This window comes from Styela clava, chromosome 4 (assembly GCF_964204865.1).
Source record: "Styela clava chromosome 4, kaStyClav1.hap1.2, whole genome shotgun sequence".
NCBI lineage: Eukaryota > Metazoa > Chordata > Ascidiacea > Stolidobranchia > Styelidae > Styela > Styela clava.
The window spans coordinates 5,849,742-5,874,039 of NC_135253.1; the positions used below are offsets into that span (position 1 = coordinate 5,849,742).

The 24,298-nt window shown below is 35.1% G+C and overlaps 2 protein-coding genes across 2 annotated transcripts; one reads left to right on the forward strand and one right to left on the reverse strand.

The window, feature by feature from the left end:
- The first annotated feature begins 12,092 nt into the window (after positions 1-12,092).
- Positions 12,093-13,728, forward strand: LOC120326514 (uncharacterized). The gene is made up of 3 exons (XM_078111417.1): positions 12,093-12,237; positions 12,844-12,972; positions 13,431-13,728. The coding sequence occupies exons 1-3, from the start codon at positions 12,105-12,107 to the stop codon at positions 13,619-13,621; spliced, it is 453 nt and encodes a 150-aa protein (XP_077967543.1). The 5' UTR covers positions 12,093-12,104; the 3' UTR covers positions 13,622-13,728.
- Positions 13,729-15,406: 1,678 nt separating this feature from the next.
- LOC120346017 (uncharacterized) lies at positions 15,407-22,056 on the reverse strand. Its single transcript, XM_078111579.1, has 3 exons — positions 21,951-22,056; positions 16,710-21,739; positions 15,407-16,611 (listed from the first exon to the last, which is right to left on the reverse strand). The coding sequence occupies exons 2-3, from the start codon at positions 21,205-21,207 to the stop codon at positions 15,407-15,409; spliced, it is 5,703 nt and encodes a 1,900-aa protein (XP_077967705.1). The 5' UTR covers positions 21,208-21,739; positions 21,951-22,056.
- Positions 22,057-24,298: the final 2,242 nt, after the last annotated feature.

Here is a 24,298-nt window from a genome sequence, read left to right on the forward strand (position 1 = left end):
CAGACGATACTTAACATTGGCGGTTTTTACCTGTAATTTATACAGATGGGCAGGTAAGTTTTCATAACTTTTTAATTCTTTTTTAAATCGTCCTTGCTGGTTCGAGACAATTGTTATTATATAAATTATATATATATAATATATATATAATAAATATTTGGTCAAACGCGGTCGCGAGTCTTCTACCAAAAATGTAAAGGGCACATATTGGGTACTAAAGTTTCCATTAACAGTCCTTAGGTCAGATATATAAGTTACCTGTGATTTTATCTTTACTATAACCAGTGGTTGGATTCAAATTTTTTGTCAGCTAGTTCCATCATACAAATGCCATATTTTCAGGCGGTTCTGTTACAAAAAGTCATGTGATGCAAACCGGTTCGCTAATCTCATAAAATTCCGTGAGACGGTTCTATAGAACCGGTGCGAACCGGCTGAATCCCACTACTGACTATAACATAACAGTATTTGTCTGTCAAAAATTTATTGCAATTATTCAAGTTAACGTGGCCAGGGAAGCCGATTTTCAAATTTTCATCTGAATCACATAGTAAAACAATACAATTTTATGATGCTTTGATGCAGTGATTTCCTACCCTTTTTAATCCAAGAAACACTTTTAATATTTTGCGGAACACAAATTGATAGTTTCAGATTTTTTGGGAAAACGATCCAATCAAATATTAATTACATGGATCAGTATTGGCATAGAATGGAAAAAGCAAAAAAAAAACACAATAGCTTATTGACTCGAGTAAGAAAAATAACTAACAAATTCTAATTCGAGCTATAAGTAAATTAAGAGGTAAAAGCATGTAATATTCAACAAATGAAATAGGTATTTAAATGCAAAGGAATACAATAGCACTAAATATTACAAAATACCGCGATAGCGAATTGTACGACTGTTTCTGTGATACGATAGACGGGATGTCAGGATCATTTTTTGTAACTGATTATCGCAAATCCGATTTCAGATGCCAATATTTCATGACCTTCTCCGGATATTGACAAACACGGTTCAGGGCAGCGAAAGAGTAATAGCAACCTTTTTGGTTTAATAATCACGGGTACGATTGAGGAATGTGACAGGTTGACAGGTGCTTGCGATTGTAGTTACAGAAAACCATACGATACACATTTCTGATTTTCGACCCAAGGTATCGCCCCTCCGTAATTAAATACCTATGTTCAAAAACATGTTTACAAGGAATTTTTCTCGGTAAAAATCTCGAGTAATTGTGGCAGCATGGGAGTATTTTTTTTCACTTTGAGCCTATTATGACTTTAATTGTGTAATACTCATTCATTGCGCTTACTTTGAAATATTTTTTACAAGAACGCTAGTTCCCCACCATTAACCTTTAAATTCCGAAATAGACTCATCCAAAAACCAAATACGTGGTCATTTGATTGAATTTATATATATTTTTCAATTAATTTGCCTTCAAACAAATATAACAATATTCAAAAAATTGTGAAACAGCAATTTGACGCGAAACACCCGAACGTCCTTTACGGGACACCATTGCTCCGCCAGACACCGTTTGAAAATCACTATTTCAAGTATTAACAACACGTGATCTGGTAAGGATTTGGAAACTTGTATATTCATATATTCCTATATTAAACACTTTTTTGTGTCCGTGTTTTTGACTATGGTAATAGCCATGGTTTCATAAGAAAGACTCAAATCGGATTATTTTATCATAATGCTAATTATATTTTAACAGGTGCGAATTTCATTTATTATAATGTTAATTTGAATTTACCAGATGCGAATTTCACCTGCAATGCTATGGACGGCGAACATGATTGCAGTTGCGTAAATATAGAAGGACCAGCCACGGAGACAGTTTTATCCACGAAAGACATTAGTCTCAGGTGTACGGTGTCCGACACAATGGGGGAAGAAGTGCAATAGGTGAAGGGGGGCGTACCTCTTGGAGTAGATCCCACTATCCCAAGTGAGTTATGATTACTTTTAGCAACCAGAAGTGTATCCCCATTATCCCGCAGAATTTTTTAATTAGTTATCTACTTTAAAAATAACTGAATCCAAATATAAAGTTTACGATAAGAACATTATCTCACCTCATCAGTATCTCATAAATAAGTTGACACCGATTATCATTATTCATAAATGTTGTGAATTCTCGATATTAGCCAGCAGTTCATCTCTGAATAAATTTGTTATGCGGCATATTGGAGACTTTCCGCATCGAAATCACAACCATAGCATTTGAATTTCACAAGAAATCCACATCTGTATATGTGTGTACAACTTGATAGATGTTATTTTGAACGATACGAAATTTTTGCAAAATAAAAAATATATTTGTAACAACTTTTGTAAACAGTTTTCCCAAGATATTCAATGGGCACAGGAATTGGCGGAAATTATAATCTCAACATACAAAGCACTTCTCTAGAAGATGAAGATTCGTATTATTGTCTAGTTTCTGATTGTGCAACAACCAAATTTTCGAACACCGCCTTTTTAACCGTCAACGGTAAGTAAATTTATTATACATTCTTATTCTAAATTAATATTAGTGAATAATAAAGAAGTAGTTTTTGAAAGAACATTTCTCTCGTGAGTGCATGTATTTGCACATAGGTTATTCAATGGGAATGTTTTTTTTTAATCCGTAAGGGTAATTTGATGGCTTTGCTATGCCAAGGAATTTAATCCGGAATTTTCATGTAAATATTAAAATATTTTCAACCTCCGAGGTTAAAGTTCCTTAGTAATTTATTTTTTAAGTAAAATAAATAGTGTGTTCTGATATTCCAGGTGCACCAACGTACCCATATATACTTAAGGAAGAAAATGGAATTATTGATGTATACTGGGATCGAAATAATAACTTGATTTGTACTTCATATAATGGAAAACCTCAGCCTAATGTGAGATGGTACAATAACAAAAATGGGAATCTGGTGACCACTTCTACAACAACTATTGCGGGCTCAAGCAGTGAACTCAGTGGTATGGAAGCGACTTTCTCAATCACACCAACAATTGCTGACAATGCAACAGAATATTTTTGTGATGTCAACAGCGATGCAGTTTTTATGGAAACTGGTTCATCATACAGGAATTATGTCAAACTTAATGTTTTGGGTAATTGCTTATTTACTTAATTTTAGTTACGATTGTGAAGGATAAATTTCCAGTGGCAGGTAATCGTTTTAAGCGTATATACATATATATAATATATTTGGTCAAAAACGGTCGCGAGTCTTTGACCAAAAATGTATAAAGCACATATTTGGTGCACGAACTTCCACTGACAGCGCTTAGATCCCATATATAAGTTGTCTAAGATTTTATCTTTACAATATACATAACGGTAAATAGCTGTTGACAATTTACTGCAATAAATCAAGTCAACATGGCCAAGGAAAACGATTTGCAAGTTTTCATTTGAATCACATAGTAAAACAATACAAATTTATGATGTTATAGTGCAGTGATTTCCAACCTTTTTCAATCCGAGGAACACTTTTATTAGTTTGCGGAACACCAATTCATAGTTTTAGATTTTTCGGGCAAAAGTTCCAATTAATTATTTATTACATGGATGAGTATTGGCATAGAATGGGAAAAGGCAAAAAAAAAACAATAGCTTGTTGACTCAAATAACTAACAAATTCTAATTCAAGCTATAAGTAAATTAAGAGTTAAAAGCATGTGATATTCAACAAATGAAATAGTTATTTAAATGCAAAGTAATACGGCAAACGCACCAGATTTTACAAAATACCGCGATAGCGAATTGTACGACTGTTTCTTTGATACGATAGACGGGAAGTCAGGATAATTTTTTGTAATTGCTCATCGCAAATCCGATTTCAGATACTAATGCCTCATGACATTCTCCGGATATTAACGAAAACGGTTCAGGGCAGCGAGAGAGTAATCGCAACCTTTTTGGTTTAATAATCACGAGTACGCTGAGCTAGGGGAATGTGACAGGTTGACAAGGTGTTGGCGATTATAGTTACAGAAAAATGCGATACGCCCTTCTGATTTCCGGTCCAAAGTGCTGCCCCTTCGTTTTTAAATACCTATGTTCAAAAACATGTCTACAAGAAATTTTTCTCAATAAAAATCTCGAGTAATTGTGGCAGCATGGGAGTCTTTTTTCACTTTGTGGCATATAGCCTATTATGACTTTAATTGTGTAATGCTCATTCATTGCGCTTACTTTGAAACATGATTTACAAGTACGCTAGTTCCCCACCAGCAACCTTTAAATTCCCCTTTAGTGCGGAATCACTAACAGGTTGGCAACCACTGCGGTAATGGATAACTAAACTTCTGCTATATTATGATGTCATCAAACCTCAAAACGACATTCGGGGGCTTCAGAGGTCGTATTGTTGATTCTGATTATGACAACATTTAAACTCATTTAAAAAACAAATATTTGGTCATTTGATTGAATTTAGATATATTTTTTGATTCATTTTTCATCATAAATTATACCAATTTAAAAAAAATTATGAAACAGCAATTTGACGCGAAACAACACCCGAACGTCTTTCACGTAACACGAGTGCTCAGCCAGACATCGCCTGAAAATCACTAATTTGCGTATTAACTTGAATTATTAATTAAATTGGATATTTGTATATTTCTGTACTAAGCACTTTTTGTGTTTGTGTTTTTGACTATAATAGTAGCCGTGATTTTATAGGAGAGACTCAAATCGGATTATTTTATCCTAATGCTTATTCTATTTTAACAGGTGCATATTTCACATGCAATGCTCTTGACGCCAGAGATTGCAGTTGCGTAAATATAGATGGACCTGTCACACAGACAGTTTTATCCAATACAGATATTGGTCTCAGATGTATAGTGTCCAACACGTTTGGAGAAGAAGTAATATGGGTAAAGGGAGGTACGCCTTTAGGGGTAGATCCCACTATTCCAAGTGAGTTGTCATTATATTCACCAACTATAGCAATCAGAAATCCATACCAAAGGGATATCGCGAACAAGTTTTCAAATAATACGTGTTCCTTAGTTTTGAATTTTCGAAATCAAATGTATGAAGCCGAAAACGGTCATTATCTCATCCCAGTAGTATCTCATGAATGATCTGACATCGATTACTTATTGCTGCTCGAACATTTTCAATATCAATCAGTTAGGCTCTTGGTCCTAAGACATTGATCATAAGACAGATTAGAGCTCTTTTCTTGCAATTAACCAGAAGATTAAAATATCTATGTGACCTGGGGTATCATGTATACAATTCATTAAATTTTCATTTTAGACAACATGCATTTTTGAGAAAATAACTTGTTTGAAAAAAAGGATTTTGTAAACAGATTTTTCAAGATATTCAATGGGCACAGGATTCGGCGGAAATTATAATCTCAACATAAAAATACTACTCTAGAAGACGAAGATTCATATTATTGTCTAGTTTCTGATTGTGCAACAACAAAATTTTCAGATACCGCGTTTTTAACTGTCAATGGTAATTTTATTAAACATAAATTATTATCTCTAGGAATGTAAACTACGAATTTTAGTTGAAAGTTTTTTAAATATGTATTTTAATCATGAAGGATTACGTTTGTCCACGGGATTCCCCTAACAGTGTTCATTTTAATCGATGAATCGAGAACTTGCTACGCCCTATTACCAGGATCCCAATGTTTATTTGAAGATAACTCATACAGGGTTAGGTTAAATCAGGGGTTCTCAAAATTTTGATGTTACGGAGCCCCTGGAGCGATTGACTATTATTCGCGGAGCCTACAATAAATTTTAAAATCCGCACTAATCGATTAATATTCACGAGTTAAAATTATTTTACTCAATTTAAATGCTGAAACTTTTTAAAAAGATTAATACAAGCCTTGAATAAATCTAAATTTCCCTTTTGATGTTTTCGAAAAACTGAAAAATTCGCTACTAACGTGTGCGATTGCATTTTGTTTATTATAAAATATTTCGTTACATTATAAAATATACCTAAAACGGAGGATAACGCGATAGGTTTTATTTTAGCAGACTTGCGACAGATTGAAAACGCTTTTTAGACAATGTTGATCACAAAACTCGATGTGATGTTAAGTTTTCTTTGGAAATTAAACCGTAGTAACTGAAATCGAAACACAGTCAATTGTAAGCGCGATGTACGTTTATCAATTCTGAAACTACCGACGGAGTCGCATGCGACCTTTTCTCAATATGTGACGATGTATAAGATAATTTATGTGTTATTAAGTATATAAATCAATCTTTCTTTACATTAGTGTGAATTTTAATCGTTCGTATTTTGTCCAGAATTTGGTATTTTTCAAACGGTGATATCTTAAGAAACATCCGAGTGACAGACCTGCGTTAGAACGGAGTAAGTGTTGCAAGAACGGCTCAAATTTGTCGAATTTGTTATGATTTAATCGGGACGGACACAAATATCCTAATCAAACTACCGGAACCGGTAGTAGGCATGTTAGTTTGTGGGTAGTGCGACATTGCTTTTAATATACCGGTATATCTTTTGATAACAGCGTTTTTCAGGATATGCCGTAGTCCGACATTGTTTCTCATGTCCGCAGATTGCCGCGGTAATTCTGAGCAGTACTGATTTTATATTGTCGTAAGTCGACGCAGGTTACATTGAACACAATCGAGCCAAAAAAACAAGGCACGCATCGGTCATGGATTGCGCAATTGTAAGTTTATAAGATTGTTAGGCCGACCTTGGGATTTTGGTAATGGCGATATCCTACTTAAAAAAATATTCTGTGCTAAAAGAACAAATCCAATTTGACGAATCCCAAGATCGCAAAAACACGATTTCCATCTATTTATAGTTGGCAGTTCAGAAGGTATTTGATGTTATTTTCGAATAGTATTCTTTCATTTTAGTAATAGTAATATCGACTCAAAGATGAGTAGCGATGAACACAATTAAATTATTATGTAATCATTTATTAATGCCGATATTGCTTCTTAGAACACTCACAAAATTAGCCAAGTAAGCATTTCGATAAGTAATCAATCAGCTCGCGGAGACCTTAGGTTTCTCTTACGGAGCCCTGGGGCTCCGCACGTAGCACTTTGAGAACATTATGGGTTAAATGATCGACAATTGGTCCACTTCTGTAAAATTGGTAGTTAACTGTTACAACTTGCAAAATTACGATTACATTATTGAATTAAACGTAACATCATAAAACTAGCAATTTTCACTTTATTTCGTCTGAGCAGTGCAAGACTTATTAGTTGTTTATTTTGAATCCTATTATCATAATCTGTTTTTTCAGTTGTACCAACATATCCATATATAGACAACGAAGAGAATGGAATTATTGATGTATACACAGATAGAAATAATAACTTGATTTGTACTTCATATAATGGAAAACCTCAGCCTAATGCGAGATGGTACAATAATAAAAATGGTGTTCTGGTGACTACTTCTACAACAACTATTGCGGGCTCAAGCAGTAAACTCAGTGGTATGGAAGCGACCTTCTCAATCACACCAACAATTTCTGACAATGCAACGGAATATTTTTGTGATGTCAACAGCGACGCAGTTTCCATGGAAACCGGTTCATCATACAGGAAATATGTCAAACTTAATGTTTTGGGTAAATGTTTGTTTAATTTAGGCTACTTGATTTTAGTTACGATGTCTCAAGATTGATTATTCGTGTATAGGTGTAATCGCTGTAGCGTATATATGTTTTCTGTTTCAACCTTTCTCCTGCTACTGTCGCGGTAATAGATGTTTAGTTTTTAAGGTCGTTCGATTTTGGGCAGGCACAGAGACAACTCGATTATCGAATGTCAAAGTTTGTATCTTGCAGCATACAAACTAGTTTTACTGTTCGCTGTCCTATTGAAAGCTTCTATAGAAAGACATTTCATCAAGGACAGATCGTATATTTATAAGCTTCTATTAATACGGTGGACTACTGGACACTGAATAGAAATAACACGCATATTTAACACATTGCCTATGAGCTTTTTTGTCGAATCTTGCACAAAGAGATGAAATTGTACATTTCGTTTTAGCGTGTCGAGAAGGCACATGGCGAATACAAATTTGGATGAGAAGGCACATGGCGAATACAAATTTGGATGTATCATAATATATTAAGGCGGTCAAACGAAACAACGTGTTATTTCGAAAATTTTTGTTATACGAAGCGAATTATTCTTGTTATTAAATAAGTTCAATTATTATATTCCAGTTATACCGAGCAAATATTCTGTAACTGGAATAACTTCAAGCAGTTTAGTTATTGGCAACGGAAAAAGTCAAGAATTAACTTGTTTGGCACTCGACACTGGACCAACAGCCACGCTTGCTTGGTATCGAGGTTGTCTCTTATTTTGATGCTTTAATTTATTATTTTTAACGGACTAGTCGAATATCAGTCATTTTATCGATGAAAAAAGTTATGTCTCCATCCCCTTATTGCCCACTGCGAACTGTATGTTAAAGATAAAAATAATCATTTCCTCCAAATATCCACAATTGGTTTATTCTATTCCAAACGTTTATTAACAACAGACCAACGAACCAAAGTATAAGAATAAATGCAAAACGGTCAAAGAATTAAACTAAAAAAAGTTTCCTCGCACTGTTAATTAATGTACCATTGAAACTGATATTGTGTGAAACAAGATATTGTGGCAAGATATTGATATTGTGTCTACAAGAAATTTTTCTCAATAAAAATCTCGAGTAATTGTGGCAGCATGGGAGTCTTTTTTCACTTTGTGGCATATAGCCTATTATGACTTTAATTGTGTAATGCTCATTCATTGCGCTTACTTTGAAATATGATTTACAAGTACGCTAGTTCCCCACCAGCAACCTTTAAATTCCCCTTTAGTGCGGAATCACTAACAGGTTGGCAACCACTGCGGTAATGGATAACTAAACTTCTGCTATATTATGATGTCATCAAACCTCAAAACGACATTCGGGGGCTTCAGAGGTCGTATTGTTGATTCTGATTATGACAACATTTAAACTCATTTAAAAAACAAATATTTGGTCATTTGATTGAATTTAGATATATTTTTTGATTCATTTTTCATCATAAATTATACCAATTTAAAAAAAATTATGAAACAGCAATTTGACGCGAAACAACACCCGAACGTCTTTCACGTAACACGAGTGCTCAGCCAGACATCGCCTGAAAATCACTAATTTGCGTATTAACTTGAATTATTAATTAAATTGGATATTTGTATATTTCTGTACTAAGCACTTTTTGTGTTTGTGTTTTTGACTATAATAGTAGCCGTGATTTTATAGGAGAGACTCAAATCGGATTATTTTATCCTAATGCTTATTCTATTTTAACAGGTGCATATTTCACATGCAATGCTCTTGACGCCAGAGATTGCAGTTGCGTAAATATAGATGGACCTGTCACACAGACAGTTTTATCCAATACAGATATTGGTCTCAGATGTATAGTGTCCAACACGTTTGGAGAAGAAGTAATATGGGTAAAGGGAGGTACGCCTTTAGGGGTAGATCCCACTATTCCAAGTGAGTTGTCATTATATTCACCAACTATAGCAATCAGAAATCCATACCAAAGGGATATCGCGAACAAGTTTTCAAATAATACGTGTTCCTTAGTTTTGAATTTTCGAAATCAAATGTATGAAGCCGAAAACGGTCATTATCTCATCCCAGTAGTATCTCATGAATGATCTGACATCGATTACTTATTGCTGCTCGAACATTTTCAATATCAATCAGTTAGGCTCTTGGTCCTAAGACATTGATCATAAGACAGATTAGAGCTCTTTTCTTGCAATTAACCAGAAGATTAAAATATCTATGTGACCTGGGGTATCATGTATACAATTCATTAAATTTTCATTTTAGACAACATGCATTTTTGAGAAAATAACTTGTTTGAAAAAAAGGATTTTGTAAACAGATTTTTCAAGATATTCAATGGGCACAGGATTCGGCGGAAATTATAATCTCAACATAAAAATACTACTCTAGAAGACGAAGATTCATATTATTGTCTAGTTTCTGATTGTGCAACAACAAAATTTTCAGATACCGCGTTTTTAACTGTCAATGGTAATTTTATTAAACATAAATTATTATCTCTAGGAATGTAAACTACGAATTTTAGTTGAAAGTTTTTTAAATATGTATTTTAATCATGAAGGATTACGTTTGTCCACGGGATTCCCCTAACAGTGTTCATTTTAATCGATGAATCGAGAACTTGCTACGCCCTATTACCAGGATCCCAATGTTTATTTGAAGATAACTCATACAGGGTTAGGTTAAATCAGGGGTTCTCAAAATTTTGATGTTACGGAGCCCCTGGAGCGATTGACTATTATTCGCGGAGCCTACAATAAATTTTAAAATCCGCACTAATCGATTAATATTCACGAGTTAAAATTATTTTACTCAATTTAAATGCTGAAACTTTTTAAAAAGATTAATACAAGCCTTGAATAAATCTAAATTTCCCTTTTGATGTTTTCGAAAAACTGAAAAATTCGCTACTAACGTGTGCGATTGCATTTTGTTTATTATAAAATATTTCGTTACATTATAAAATATACCTAAAACGGAGGATAACGCGATAGGTTTTATTTTAGCAGACTTGCGACAGATTGAAAACGCTTTTTAGACAATGTTGATCACAAAACTCGATGTGATGTTAAGTTTTCTTTGGAAATTAAACCGTAGTAACTGAAATCGAAACACAGTCAATTGTAAGCGCGATGTACGTTTATCAATTCTGAAACTACCGACGGAGTCGCATGCGACCTTTTCTCAATATGTGACGATGTATAAGATAATTTATGTGTTATTAAGTATATAAATCAATCTTTCTTTACATTAGTGTGAATTTTAATCGTTCGTATTTTGTCCAGAATTTGGTATTTTTCAAACGGTGATATCTTAAGAAACATCCGAGTGACAGACCTGCGTTAGAACGGAGTAAGTGTTGCAAGAACGGCTCAAATTTGTCGAATTTGTTATGATTTAATCGGGACGGACACAAATATCCTAATCAAACTACCGGAACCGGTAGTAGGCATGTTAGTTTGTGGGTAGTGCGACATTGCTTTTAATATACCGGTATATCTTTTGATAACAGCGTTTTTCAGGATATGCCGTAGTCCGACATTGTTTCTCATGTCCGCAGATTGCCGCGGTAATTCTGAGCAGTACTGATTTTATATTGTCGTAAGTCGACGCAGGTTACATTGAACACAATCGAGCCAAAAAAACAAGGCACGCATCGGTCATGGATTGCGCAATTGTAAGTTTATAAGATTGTTAGGCCGACCTTGGGATTTTGGTAATGGCGATATCCTACTTAAAAAAATATTCTGTGCTAAAAGAACAAATCCAATTTGACGAATCCCAAGATCGCAAAAATACGATTTCCATCTATTTATAGTTGGCAGTTCAGAAGGTATTTGATGTTATTTTAGAATAGTATTCTTTCATTTTAGTAATAGTAATATCGACTCAAAGATGAGTAGCGATGAACACAATTAAATTATTATGTAATCATTTATTAATGCCGATATTGCTTCTTAGAACACTCACAAAATTAGCCAAGTAAGCATTTCGATAAGTAATCAATCAGCTCGCGGAGACCTTAGGTTTCTCTTACGGAGCCCTGGGGCTCCGCACGTAGCACTTTGAGAACATTATGGGTTAAATGATCGACAATTGGTCCACTTCTGTAAAATTGGTAGTTAACTGTTACAACTTGCAAAATTACGATTACATTATTGAATTAAACGTAACATCATAAAACTAGCAATTTTCACTTTATTTCGTCTGAGCAGTGCAAGACTTATTAGTTGTTTATTTTGAATCCTATTATCATAATCTGTTTTTTCAGTTGTACCAACATATCCATATATAGACAACGAAGAGAATGGAATTATTGATGTATACACAGATAGAAATAATAACTTGATTTGTACTTCATATAATGGAAAACCTCAGCCTAATGCGAGATGGTACAATAATAAAAATGGTGTTCTGGTGACTACTTCTACAACAACTATTGCGGGCTCAAGCAGTAAACTCAGTGGTATGGAAGCGACCTTCTCAATCACACCAACAATTTCTGACAATGCAACGGAATATTTTTGTGATGTCAACAGCGACGCAGTTTCCATGGAAACCGGTTCATCATACAGGAAATATGTCAAACTTAATGTTTTGGGTAAATGTTTGTTTAATTTAGGCTACTTGATTTTAGTTACGATGTCTCAAGATTGATTATTCGTGTATAGGTGTAATCGCTGTAGCGTATATATGTTTTCTGTTTCAACCTTTCTCCTGCTACTGTCGCGGTAATAGATGTTTAGTTTTTAAGGTCGTTCGATTTTGGGCAGGCACAGAGACAACTCGATTATCGAATGTCAAAGTTTGTATCTTGCAGCATACAAACTAGTTTTACTGTTCGCTGTCCTATTGAAAGCTTCTATAGAAAGACATTTCATCAAGGACAGATCGTATATTTATGAGCTTCTATTAATACGGTGGACTACTGGACACTGAATAGAAATAACACGCATATTTAACACATTGCCTATGAGCTTTTTTGTCGAATCTTGCACAAAGAGATGAAATTGTACATTTCGTTTTAGCGTGTCGAGAAGGCACATGGCGAATACAAATTTGGATGAGAAGGCACATGGCGAATACAAATTTGGATGTATCATAATATATTAAGGCGGTCAAACGAAACAACGTGTTATTTCGAAAATTTTTGTTATACGAAGCGAATTATTCTTGTTATTAAATAAGTTCAATTATTATATTCCAGTTATACCGAGCAAATATTCTGTAACTGGAATAACTTCAAGCAGTTTAGTTATTGGCAACGGAAAAAGTCAAGAATTAACTTGTTTGGCACTCGACACTGGACCAACAGCCACGCTTGCTTGGTATCGAGGTTGTCTCTTATTTTGATGCTTTAATTTATTATTTTTAACGGACTAGTCGAATATCAGTCATTTTATCGATGAAAAAAGTTATGTCTCCATCCCCTTATTGCCCACTGCGAACTGTATGTTAAAGATAAAAATAATCATTTCCTCCAAATATCCACAATTGGTTTATTCTATTCCAAACGTTTATTAACAACAGACCAACGAACCAAAGTATAAGAATAAATGCAAAACGGTCAAAGAATTAAACTAAAAAAAGTTTCCTCGCACTGTTAATTAATGTACCATTGAAACTGATATTGTGTGAAAGCCCTTGCCTGTGGCTACCACAGCCCAGTGGACCCAGTTTGAGAAACTTTATTAAAACTGAATCTCAATACTTGCTAAAACCCGTAAGACAAAAATATTTAATATAATTTATGATGTGTTTTGTCGGATAACTAATTGTATACATGTATTTTAGGAAATGTACCGTTAAAGAATGAATCAGGCATATTGAATGCCAAAGGAACATATGACATTCACGTCTCAATTTCAATCACTGCAAATGCTGATACTGATGGAAGTCAATATTCTTGCAATTTTTATATTCCCGGAAACTCAAAATCTTATTCAGATTCTATAAAGTTTACAGTGAGCGTTTATTGTAAGTAACTAATAAAATTTAAACACATATTTGCTACACCATATAACGCTTCATAAATTTGAATTTGTTGTATTATGGAAAAAAGTTCATATTTTGGGTTATAATTAATTACAGATTTGTGGTGGCCATGAATTTACTTCTGAAATCGTGTTCATCAATTCTCGAAAATCATATGAGGTAACTTACCGGTGAAATACCAGAAGATCACTTCTGTATTACCAGATCAGGTACCGCAGTCTACCATTCCCCATAAAATACTTCCCAAAATCATATGCGGTAAGTTACCAGTATCGGGGTAACGGCACAAGGATTGTTATAGCTTTTCCGGGTCCCGTGACGACGATTCATTCTTCTTGATTCAGTTTCAACGTGAATTGAAATACCAACTGATGCGAGTCACTTCTGTATCACCATAGTTAATGTCCCACAATCTACTATTTCCCATAAAAAAATTCCCACTCTTGCCAAGCACGAGATCCGCACAAGGTGCGCACAATTTGGTGATGTCATTGCACACAAAAAACGAATCCCATAGAGCTCACAGAAATATTATTGATATAAATAAAAATACGAGTCTTCTTTTCCAGGGGAAAATTCAATCTTTTACCACTAGAAATTTCAAAGCAATTGTGTTGCGCTCGATTCTATGTAGCCTGGTTACTTCTCACGCACATTAAGTGATTGGAGACTTCAAAAACGCGTCCCAATACCCCTGTCCTGACCCCAACCTATATCGGTTAATTGTTACAACTAGTCCGTGCTTTCAATCAATTAAAGTCTGTAAACAGCGGTTAAAGTGCCGCCAGATTCTTCTGTGCCTTTCAAATGCTGCCCCAATATAATTCAACTTGAAATCGGTGAATATCTTTAATAACAATCAACAGACACTTCAAATCAAATCTCGTACATGAATCAGGAAAATAGAACTTGTCGGGTACCGGAAACGGAACGTTGTTAATGGAACGTAACGTAACTCTTGATACCGGGTATGAGGAACGTAAAGGAACGTTGTTAATGGAACGGTTTTCTGCCAAAATAATAGATAAAACTAAATAGCTTATATGGCACAATTAATCAAATATAACAGCATTACCATTTTACAAGCAATAACAATTCACATCAATTAGCAGATAACCATATGTCACAATTATGTACAGATTAAATCACATAGGATAAAATAGTATTCACAATACTAAAATACAGAATAAATCATACAAGATAAAACAATATTTACATACCGAATGTTTAGGATCTCCAGGCAACTCAATTCAACAATTTATAATCCAAAGTAAATACAACTTATGTGACTAAATACAAGAAACAGCATTAATCATTCCATTTGGACTATAATACAACCCTAACCTGTATCCCTACATTATATTACAACTCCAGTATAAACCGTTGATTTTAAACCCAATTAATAACTTCAATTCAAATCGTTTATCCTAACCGCGAATAGTAAACCCAATATTAAACACGATAAACAACTCCTAGCGCAATAGATTACACTGTATACAAGGACAGACGGTGCCAACTCATCGAAGCAGCGTGGCGATAATTTAGAATTCCCGGGATTAATCGAGAAACTTCTTAAACAGGACTATGTCGCAATAATGCTGCGTCGATACGTTTGCAACGTCTGCGTAACAACGTAAAACGTCATCAAATTAGAAACACGTTATGATTCTCGCTAACATTCCCCGCCCCAGATGTAGGAACGAAGAGAATACATCTTACAATTCAAAAAGAAAAAGTGAGAATCATCACAAATAAGCAATACAACTAACAATGAATTACTCATCAGCTCTCTGAATCATACAAAGTTTTGCTATTGGTCTTCTTAAAAACCCATGAGAAGTTTTGACAGTCACTTGTCTGACAGCTCCAAATTTGTCTGGTATAACTTCCATAATTCTGCCAGTCAGCCACTTCCCTCTTGGTATTGTGTTGTCAACCAGTAGCACAAGATCATCGACTTTGAAATTGTCTTCCTTCTTCAACCATTTATGTCGAGCTTGTAGATTGACGAGTACTTCTCTGGACCATCTTATCCAGAATTGGTCAGCCAAATATTGTATTTGACGCCATCTTCTTCTCGCATAACAATCTTTCTTGTCAAATATTCCTGGTGGTATATTTGCTTTATGCTTCAGCAACAATAAATGATTTGGTGAAAGTGGTTCTTCATCCAAAGGATCCATACTAATAGGTGTAAGTGGTCTTGAATTCAATTGACTTTCAACTTCACAAAATATAGTAGACAATGCTTCATCAGTAACTAATTGATCATGCAATAACGCAGTCAATATCTTTCTTGCTGATCTGATGAGTCTTTCATAGAAACCTCCAAAGTGTGAAGCTGTGGGAGGATTGAACTTGAATATGATATCACTTTGTCTGCAAAATTCTCCCATTTTACTGGAATTCCAAACTTGAATTTCTTTCTTCAACACTTTATTTCCAGCTGTAAAATTGCTCCCATTATCACATATAATGGTTGACATCTTGCCTCTTCTGGCAATGAATCTTCTTAATCCATTTATAAATGAATTGACATCCATACTATGCACAATTTCCAAATGCACTGCTCTAGTTGTTGCACAGGTTATTATCAAGCCCCATCTCTTCACAGAACTTCTTCCTTGCTTCACCAACAACGGTCCGAAGTTGTCAACTCCAACACATGTGAATGGTGGTTGATCTGGTGTCACACGCTCTTTAGGTAGGTCAGCCATAAATTGCTTACCCATCGAAGCATTTCTCTTTTTGCAAAATATGCAATTACGAATATTTCGCTTTACAACAACAGCTCCATTGATAATCCAGAACTTCTGTCTCAGCAAATTCCATGTATGACTTGCTCCACAATGATGTGAACTTTTATGGTATTCTCTGACAATCAACTGTGTGATGTGATGGTTACTTGGCAGTATTATTGGATGTTTCAAATCAAATTCTATGGGTGCGTTCTGCAATCTTCCACCCACTCTCAATATTCCTTCAATTAAAACAGGATTCAACTTTTGCACTCACGATTTTGTAAATACTTTATCAGCTCATTTTCGGATCTTCTCAACTCTTCTGTTTGCAATTTACCTTTTTGAACAGTTGGTTTAGCTTGTAAATACATTTTGAATCTGATAATCCATGCCGTAGCTTTCTTCAACTTATACCATGAAGAATAATAGTTGATAAACTTGTCCAAAGGTTCATTCTCTGTCACTAGATTCACTAGAACGTTAATTGGCTTCTTCAGAATAAATTCCAATGGTAAATCTGGTAATTTAACTGGCATTTGTGGCCAGTTCTCTTCATTCTGGTAGAGAAATTCTGGTCCTTGTAACCATGATTTCTTTGCAATCAATTTCTTTGCTGTCATTCCACGGGATGCATAATCCGCTGGGTTCAATCCACTTGGAACATAACGCCATTGATGTGGCTCTGAACCTTCTTCAATTTTTGCTAATCGGTTAGCTATGAAAGTAGGAAATCTTTTCGATGAATTGTAAATTGATTGAATAGTAGCTGTGCTATCACTCCAGAATATAGACTTAACATTCGTCTCAAATTTTAATTGACGTCTTAAAAACATATCCACTCGCACACAAAGCGCAGCAGCTGTAATTTCCAGCCGTGGAAGTGAACATATTGTCTTGATAGGACACAATCTTGATTTTCCAAGTAAAAATGAACAGTGTATCTGACCGTTTTCATCTGTTAACCTCAAATATGAAACTGATCCATAGGCAACTTGTGATGCATCGCCAAAATGATGTAATTCTTGTGAAACAATAACCCCAAATGAATTCGGTTTAATGTATCTTGGTAATTTGACTTCTGATAATTCTGGAATTGCTCTAGTCCAGCTTTCCCATGCTATTTGTTCATTTGCTCCAATAGTTTCATCCCATCCCAATTGTTGGCGACATAACTCTTGGAATATAAGTCTTGCTTGCAATATCACAGGTGATACAATACCCATGGGATCGAATACGGAACTTAAAATTGCTAGAACTCCTCTTTTCGTATCAGGTTTTGGCTTCAGCTTTGTATTGAATCCAAAGCAATCTTCTACCACGAACCACACAACTCCCAAAACTCGTTCAACACGATTTGGGTCTAAATTTACGTTTGCTTGAATTTGTGCTCTATCCTTTTCTGGAACACACGAAATAATTTCTTCTGAATTACTCCTCCATTTGTTTAAATGAAAACCTCCACATTCAGTAAGTTCTGAGGTTTGCTTAACAATTCTCTTCCCTTCAGATATACTATCTGCTCCAAGTAGGAAGTCATCTATATATGTATTATCTTTAATATTGTCACTTATATCTGATGGAAAGTCTTTTCCAAAATCTTCTGCAGTTCTCCTTAAACAGTAGTTTGCACAAAATGGACTTGATGTATTTCCAAAACAATGCACTAACATCTGATGATCGACAGGAGTTTTTGTCAAATCTCCATCAGGCCAAAATAGGAATCTCAATGCATCAACATCCCTAGGCGTTACACGAGCTTGTAAGAACATAGCTTCTATATCTGCCGTTATACCATATTTGTACATTCTGAAACGTAGCAAAACAGATAACAATCCATTTGCCATATCTGGACCTTGTAGTAATTGATCATTCAGTGATGTGTTCAAATATCTTGCACCTGCATCAAATACCAGGCGTACTTTACCAGGTTTCTGTTCTGATGTAACGGGTTGATGAGGAAGATACCACGCTTTACGAATGGGTGCTTCAAATTCAGCAGCAGGAATTTTCCTTGCCCATCCTTTCTTTATAAATTCAGCCATGGTACTGCAATATTTGTCCCTTAAAACATCATTCCTCAACAAGCGTTTTCCCAAATTGTTGGTTCTTCTCATAACTGCATCACGATTATTAGGAAATTCAGGACATCCTGGTTTCCATGGTAACGGAGATTGGTAATGTCCATCCACCATCTTTATATTATCTTCCATCAGTTGTAATGCATACTTATCTTCTCTTGACAATGTTGGTGTGGGAGTCAATGATATATCTTTGAAATCCGTTTCCCACATCTCTCGAATTTGTTGTTGAAGATCTTCACTTTTCACTTCAACATGATTAACATGTACATGAAAACTTTCATTCCCAGAAGCTTTATTAAAGGCAGGCCCGACCAGTGACCAACCAAGAATACTTCTTTTTGCAACTGGTTCATTTGTAGTACCACGCCTTTCATCTTTTACCCAGAATACTTCAGGTACATTCACGCCAATCATGAGCATCACTCTTTCATCTGGTAATTTTGGAAATTCAATACCCTCGAGATATTCATGCCTTTTTAATTCAATCCTTTTAGGTAATTTATTCGGTACTGTCGGAATTTCATCCACAGTGAGCACACGATGTAATGTCACACAACCTTCCCCTTTCAGTGGTTTAACAGTTAAGTCAAGAGCGAATCCATCTTGTTTCTGTGGATTCGGTGTGTTTACAGTAGTAATGGAATAACTCATTGGTTCACCATCCATCTCTAAAAGTTCCATCAATCTTTTATCACATAGACAAGAGGTGCTTCCCTCGTCTAGGAAACAGTATACTTCAATTTCTCTACCTTGAGGTGAGGATACTTTCACTGGAACTATATTCAAGTATACTCCAGCTGAATTTCTGGTATAGTTCGTTAAGGTCGATCCCGATGTAGCAGTTTGAGTAGCGGAACTTGTACTTTGCTCTTTTCGCTTAGTATCTGCAACATTTCGATGAAGCATTCTATGATGTCTGCCACCACATCCTCTCTCAGTACATGCAGGATTCTTACGACATTGCCGTGCCATATGACCAATGTATAAACAGTTTCTGCAAATATGAAATTCACGAATGGTAGCCTCGCGTTCACTTGCAGATTTTCTTTCAAACTCTGGACAATGAATAAGAAAATGATCTTTTGAACAGATAACACATCTGTATCTATTTCTCACAAATGTACCTTTTCTCTCGGTAGATTGTTCAGGTTTGCCATCACCACTTGTTGAAGTGGAATTTGCATAAATTCTCTTCTTTTGAGGGTGTTTAGCCTTTTCCCTCTCTTTATGAGCTCTCATAGCTTTGCCCATCGATGATTGTGCCGTAATTGCTGCTTTCTTGACAAACTTTAAAAGATGTTCAAATTTTAGTTCAATGTTTCTATTCTCATAATCTGCTGCCTCTTCTTCCCATTTATTATGGTACTTCAGGGGTAATCTACATGAAAGTTGAGCAATATTGTCAAAATTATTTAGATCCGAATATTGCTTCCAATGCGACAGCGTTAGGTAACATTCTTCCATTTTATGAGAAAGATCCAGAAGACTATCTCGATCATCTGGTTTCAACATTGGACCATGTACCAACTCTTCCATATAAGTTCTGGCAATCAACAATGGTCTTCCGTAAGCTTCTCTTAGAAGTCTCTTTGCTAAAGTCAATCCTTCTGTAGGAGGATATACAGAACATTGACGAATCAATTCTCTTGCTTTACCTTTGCAAAACTGTTGCAAGTAAGTCAATCTCAGATTGTCATCTGAAATCTTGTTTTCAATATTTATCTTGAAACTATTCATGAATCTTGTATATTCTTCATGAGAACCATGAAACGAAAGTAATTCAGGTTTAGGTAAATCTACCATGTCACGCATTGTAGATGTCATAGTAGCAAGAATTGAGCCAACATCTTGTGATGGCATATTAGGTACTTCTACAGGACTCACTAAATTAGCCTGTCTCGTTCCACCTTGTCTAGTTCGAAATTCTTGATTAACGGGATTCATCACTTCCGCAACCACTTCCTGGACCGGATCCAGGGATAATCTAACTTGTGGCTCTCTAGGAGGCACAATACAATTGGTTTGACCCACTTGAGGTGTGTTTACTTCAGCCCGTGCTGCTTCACATTCTACCAATTGTGCTATCGGTGGTCCAGAATCCATTTCTTGAAACTGAACCCTTTCATTGCGATTAGAGCCTATTTCCCACACTTCCGCCTCTACACATGCGGCTTGATATTCGTGTATAGCTTGTACTCGCCTTATTTCTCTCTCTGATGCTGATTTTAATTCTTCAGCTTGCCGTTTCTTTTCTTCGGCTTGTTCCAACTCTGACAGTTGCTTCATTTTCAATTTTGCAAGTTCTCTGACAGCTATTGCCTCAGTTCTCTTGTAACTGGAACTTGTACTTTTGTAACTCGATGCTGTCCTTGCAGATCGAGGTCTTGACATATTAGAGGATTTTCTACTAGCTATAGATTGTGGTTTTGATGGAGGATTCTCAACGATTTGTGTGCTTTCTTGTCTGGAAAGCCACTCTTCAACATGTGCTTTGAACTCTTCATATCCATAACTTTCTCTCTGGAAAGATTCCTTAGCTACTCTTTGAGCCTTTTCATCTACTGGCAGTTCTGCAACATGTACTTCATAAGCTTTAGAATACTCCACAAACATTGCATCTATTTCTTTCACTTGTGATTGTAGAATCTCCTTATTTCTTGGATTCAACATCAATTCTTCTGCTGATCTATACTGACCATTCAGATCAGCCAATAAACGTTCCAGTTCTTCTTGTGAAACTGGTTTTGCAGCCATTTCGACTTTTAAGTGACTTTCTTCACTCAATCTAGGATCAATTGAAAAGTTTGATATCTTTCAATTGCTGCTTACAATACTCTGGTTTGATTTCGAAATAGAAAACTTCAGTTTTCCTACATTCGAAAACTTTAATGTTGCGCTCGATTCTATGTAGCCTGGTTACTTCTCACGCACATTAAGTGATTGGAGACTTCAAAAACGCGTCCCAATACCCCTGTCCTGACCCCAACCTATATCGGTTAATTGTTACAACTAGTCCGTGCTTTCAATCAATTAAAGTCTGTAAACAGCGGTTAAAGTGCCGCCAGATTCTTCTGTGCCTTTCAAATGCTGCCCCAATATAATTCAACTTGAAATCGGTGAATATCTTTAATAACAATCAACAGACACTTCAAATCAAATCTCGTACATGAATCAGGAAAATAGAACTTGTCGGGTACCGGAAACGGAACGTTGTTAATGGAACGTAACGTAACTCTTGATACCGGGTATGAGGAACGTAAAGGAACGTTGTTAATGGAACGGTTTTCTGCCAAAATAATAGATAAAACTAAATAGCTTATATGGCACAATTAATCAAATATAACAGCATTACCATTTTACAAGCAATAACAATTCACATCAATTAGCAGATAACCATATGTCACAATTATGTACAGATTAAATCACATAGGATAAAATAGTATTCACAATACTAAAATACAGAATAAATCATACAAGATAAAACAATATTTACATACCGAATGTTTAGGATCTCCAGGCAACTCAATTCAACAATTTATAATCCAAAGTAAATACAACTTATGTGACTAAATACAAGAAACAGCATTAATCATTCCATTTGGACTATAATACAACCCTAACCTGTATCCCTACATTATATTACAACTCCAGTATAAACCGTTGATTTTAAACCCAATTAATAACTTCAATTCAAATCGTTTATCCTAACCGCGAATAGTAAACCCAATATTAAACACGATAAACAACTCCTAGCGCAATAGATTACACTGTATACAAGGACAGACGGTGCCAACTCATCGAAGCAGCGTGGCGATAATTTAGAATTCCCGGGATTAATCGAGAAACTTCTTAAACAGGACTATGTCGCAATAATGCTGCGTCGATACGTTTGCAACGTCTGCGTAACAACGTAAAACGTCATCAAATTAGAAACACGTTATGATTCTCGCTAACAAATTGGTCTTGTATTCAAAGAGAAAAGTGATTTTTTATAACGATAGAGAGCAAAATACCAACAAGAACAACAACATAATAACAAAACGATCAATATTTATTATCGGCAAAATATTTGTAATGGACCATTCCATTTACGATTTTCAGTATTTCAATGTGTTGGGAGAATTTGTCGCTAGAAGGCTATTACTTAAATTTGGCTGTTTTATTCTATTAAAAAAGCACTTTTATTTTCATAACGCTCGTACGTTTCGGTATTGCCTGCCATCGATATTTTCATCAAATTCGGTGACTCCAGGCGCTTCCGTACCGATTCGCGAACTTCAGGTATATATCAGATCCTTGCTTTCTTGTATAGTATGCATTGAGATCCATGAATTATTAACCATTTTTAATATTTTAGTTTTTTTTTCAGATTTTCCCTATGTTGCTGTAGTAGGCCGTACGATAGGGGGAATATTTCTTATACTTCTAATAATATTGTTGATATTCTGTATATTGACACCAAATAAAAATGAGAAGAGAGATGAGCGAAGAGCTCGAGAAGCACAGGTTAAATTGTTGACAACTTCGTTCAGTATATCTCTTGCATAAAAAGCTAGCAAAAATATACGCATAAAAAGTAGTTTCCGTTCAAAGATTCGATAATTCATTGAATTTCAGTTTCTTTTTTGTAAGATTGCTGCGCAGACCAATTTCATGAAATAACAACAGAGCAATGCTTAAATATATGGGAATGTGATACTACTGCTGTGTAACTGAACAATGGGTAGCAGACAAACGCGTATTATTCCCTTGGTTGTAGGGATTTATTCCGTTCCCAACAACGACAAGAACCACAACAACAAGTTATCCAAACGATCCTAAGGTCTACTTTGTCAATATCTAACTCCTTGGGTAAAAACTTAAATCAAGTAATATTTATCTAGGCAAGATTTAACCAGATAGAAGAAGATAGGTGAAGAGAATCAGAAGTACAAGAGGCAGCAACAGTAAGAGCAGTCAATCCGGAGAATGAATACACATATATAGAGAATGTATATGAATACATTGGTATGTTTTTTTTACTTTGGGTATTACAAATTATCCGTGTATCGTGGAACAAAAAAGACTGCACTAAAACAATGCAGATTTTACAATCCTCCAAATTAAAAAAATAATTATTTTGACCAATGCCAATTCAAGCTGATATTCTACTCAACAACCCAGCTATTAGATCGGGTATTACATTTCTATGACATATCAATTTTGATTTTATTTAAATTAAATTCGTAAAACTAACAATCTGACATCTAATCTTTAGTATTATGTTTTTTTAATACCTGTTCATTTTTTATGTTGCGATTATTCAGATCAACAAGAATATAGAATAGCATTAGACAACAATGCATTCAAACCTGGAACTTCTTCCGAAACTAATTATGAACCATACCAAGACAGTATAGGACCACCAAATGACCAAACGTATTCGATGGCGTCTTCGATTCGCTCAGCGATAGGTTATCCAGTGATGATATACAGTGATTTGCATGCAAGAAACACTTTTTCGCAGGAAAGTTATATTCAGACTACGTTGCCAATGACATCATCATCAACTCCAGTATATTACACTCGGGACAACCAAATGAGTATGTTGTCGACAGACGTTTGAAAATGTGCATCAAAAATACATGCAGAAAATATAGAAAAATATTTACACTCAGACGAATTCTGGCAACTACTAGTTCACTTTATATTCACCATGAGCATTGAATGCAAAGAATGTTTAATGAATGGCAATTTGGCGATACGTTATCATTCAATCTATTATTTATCAGAAAACAATCTTATGAAATTAATCTGAAGTTGATACAGTATACCTAACCTGTACTTCATTTTCTTTCATTGTCAT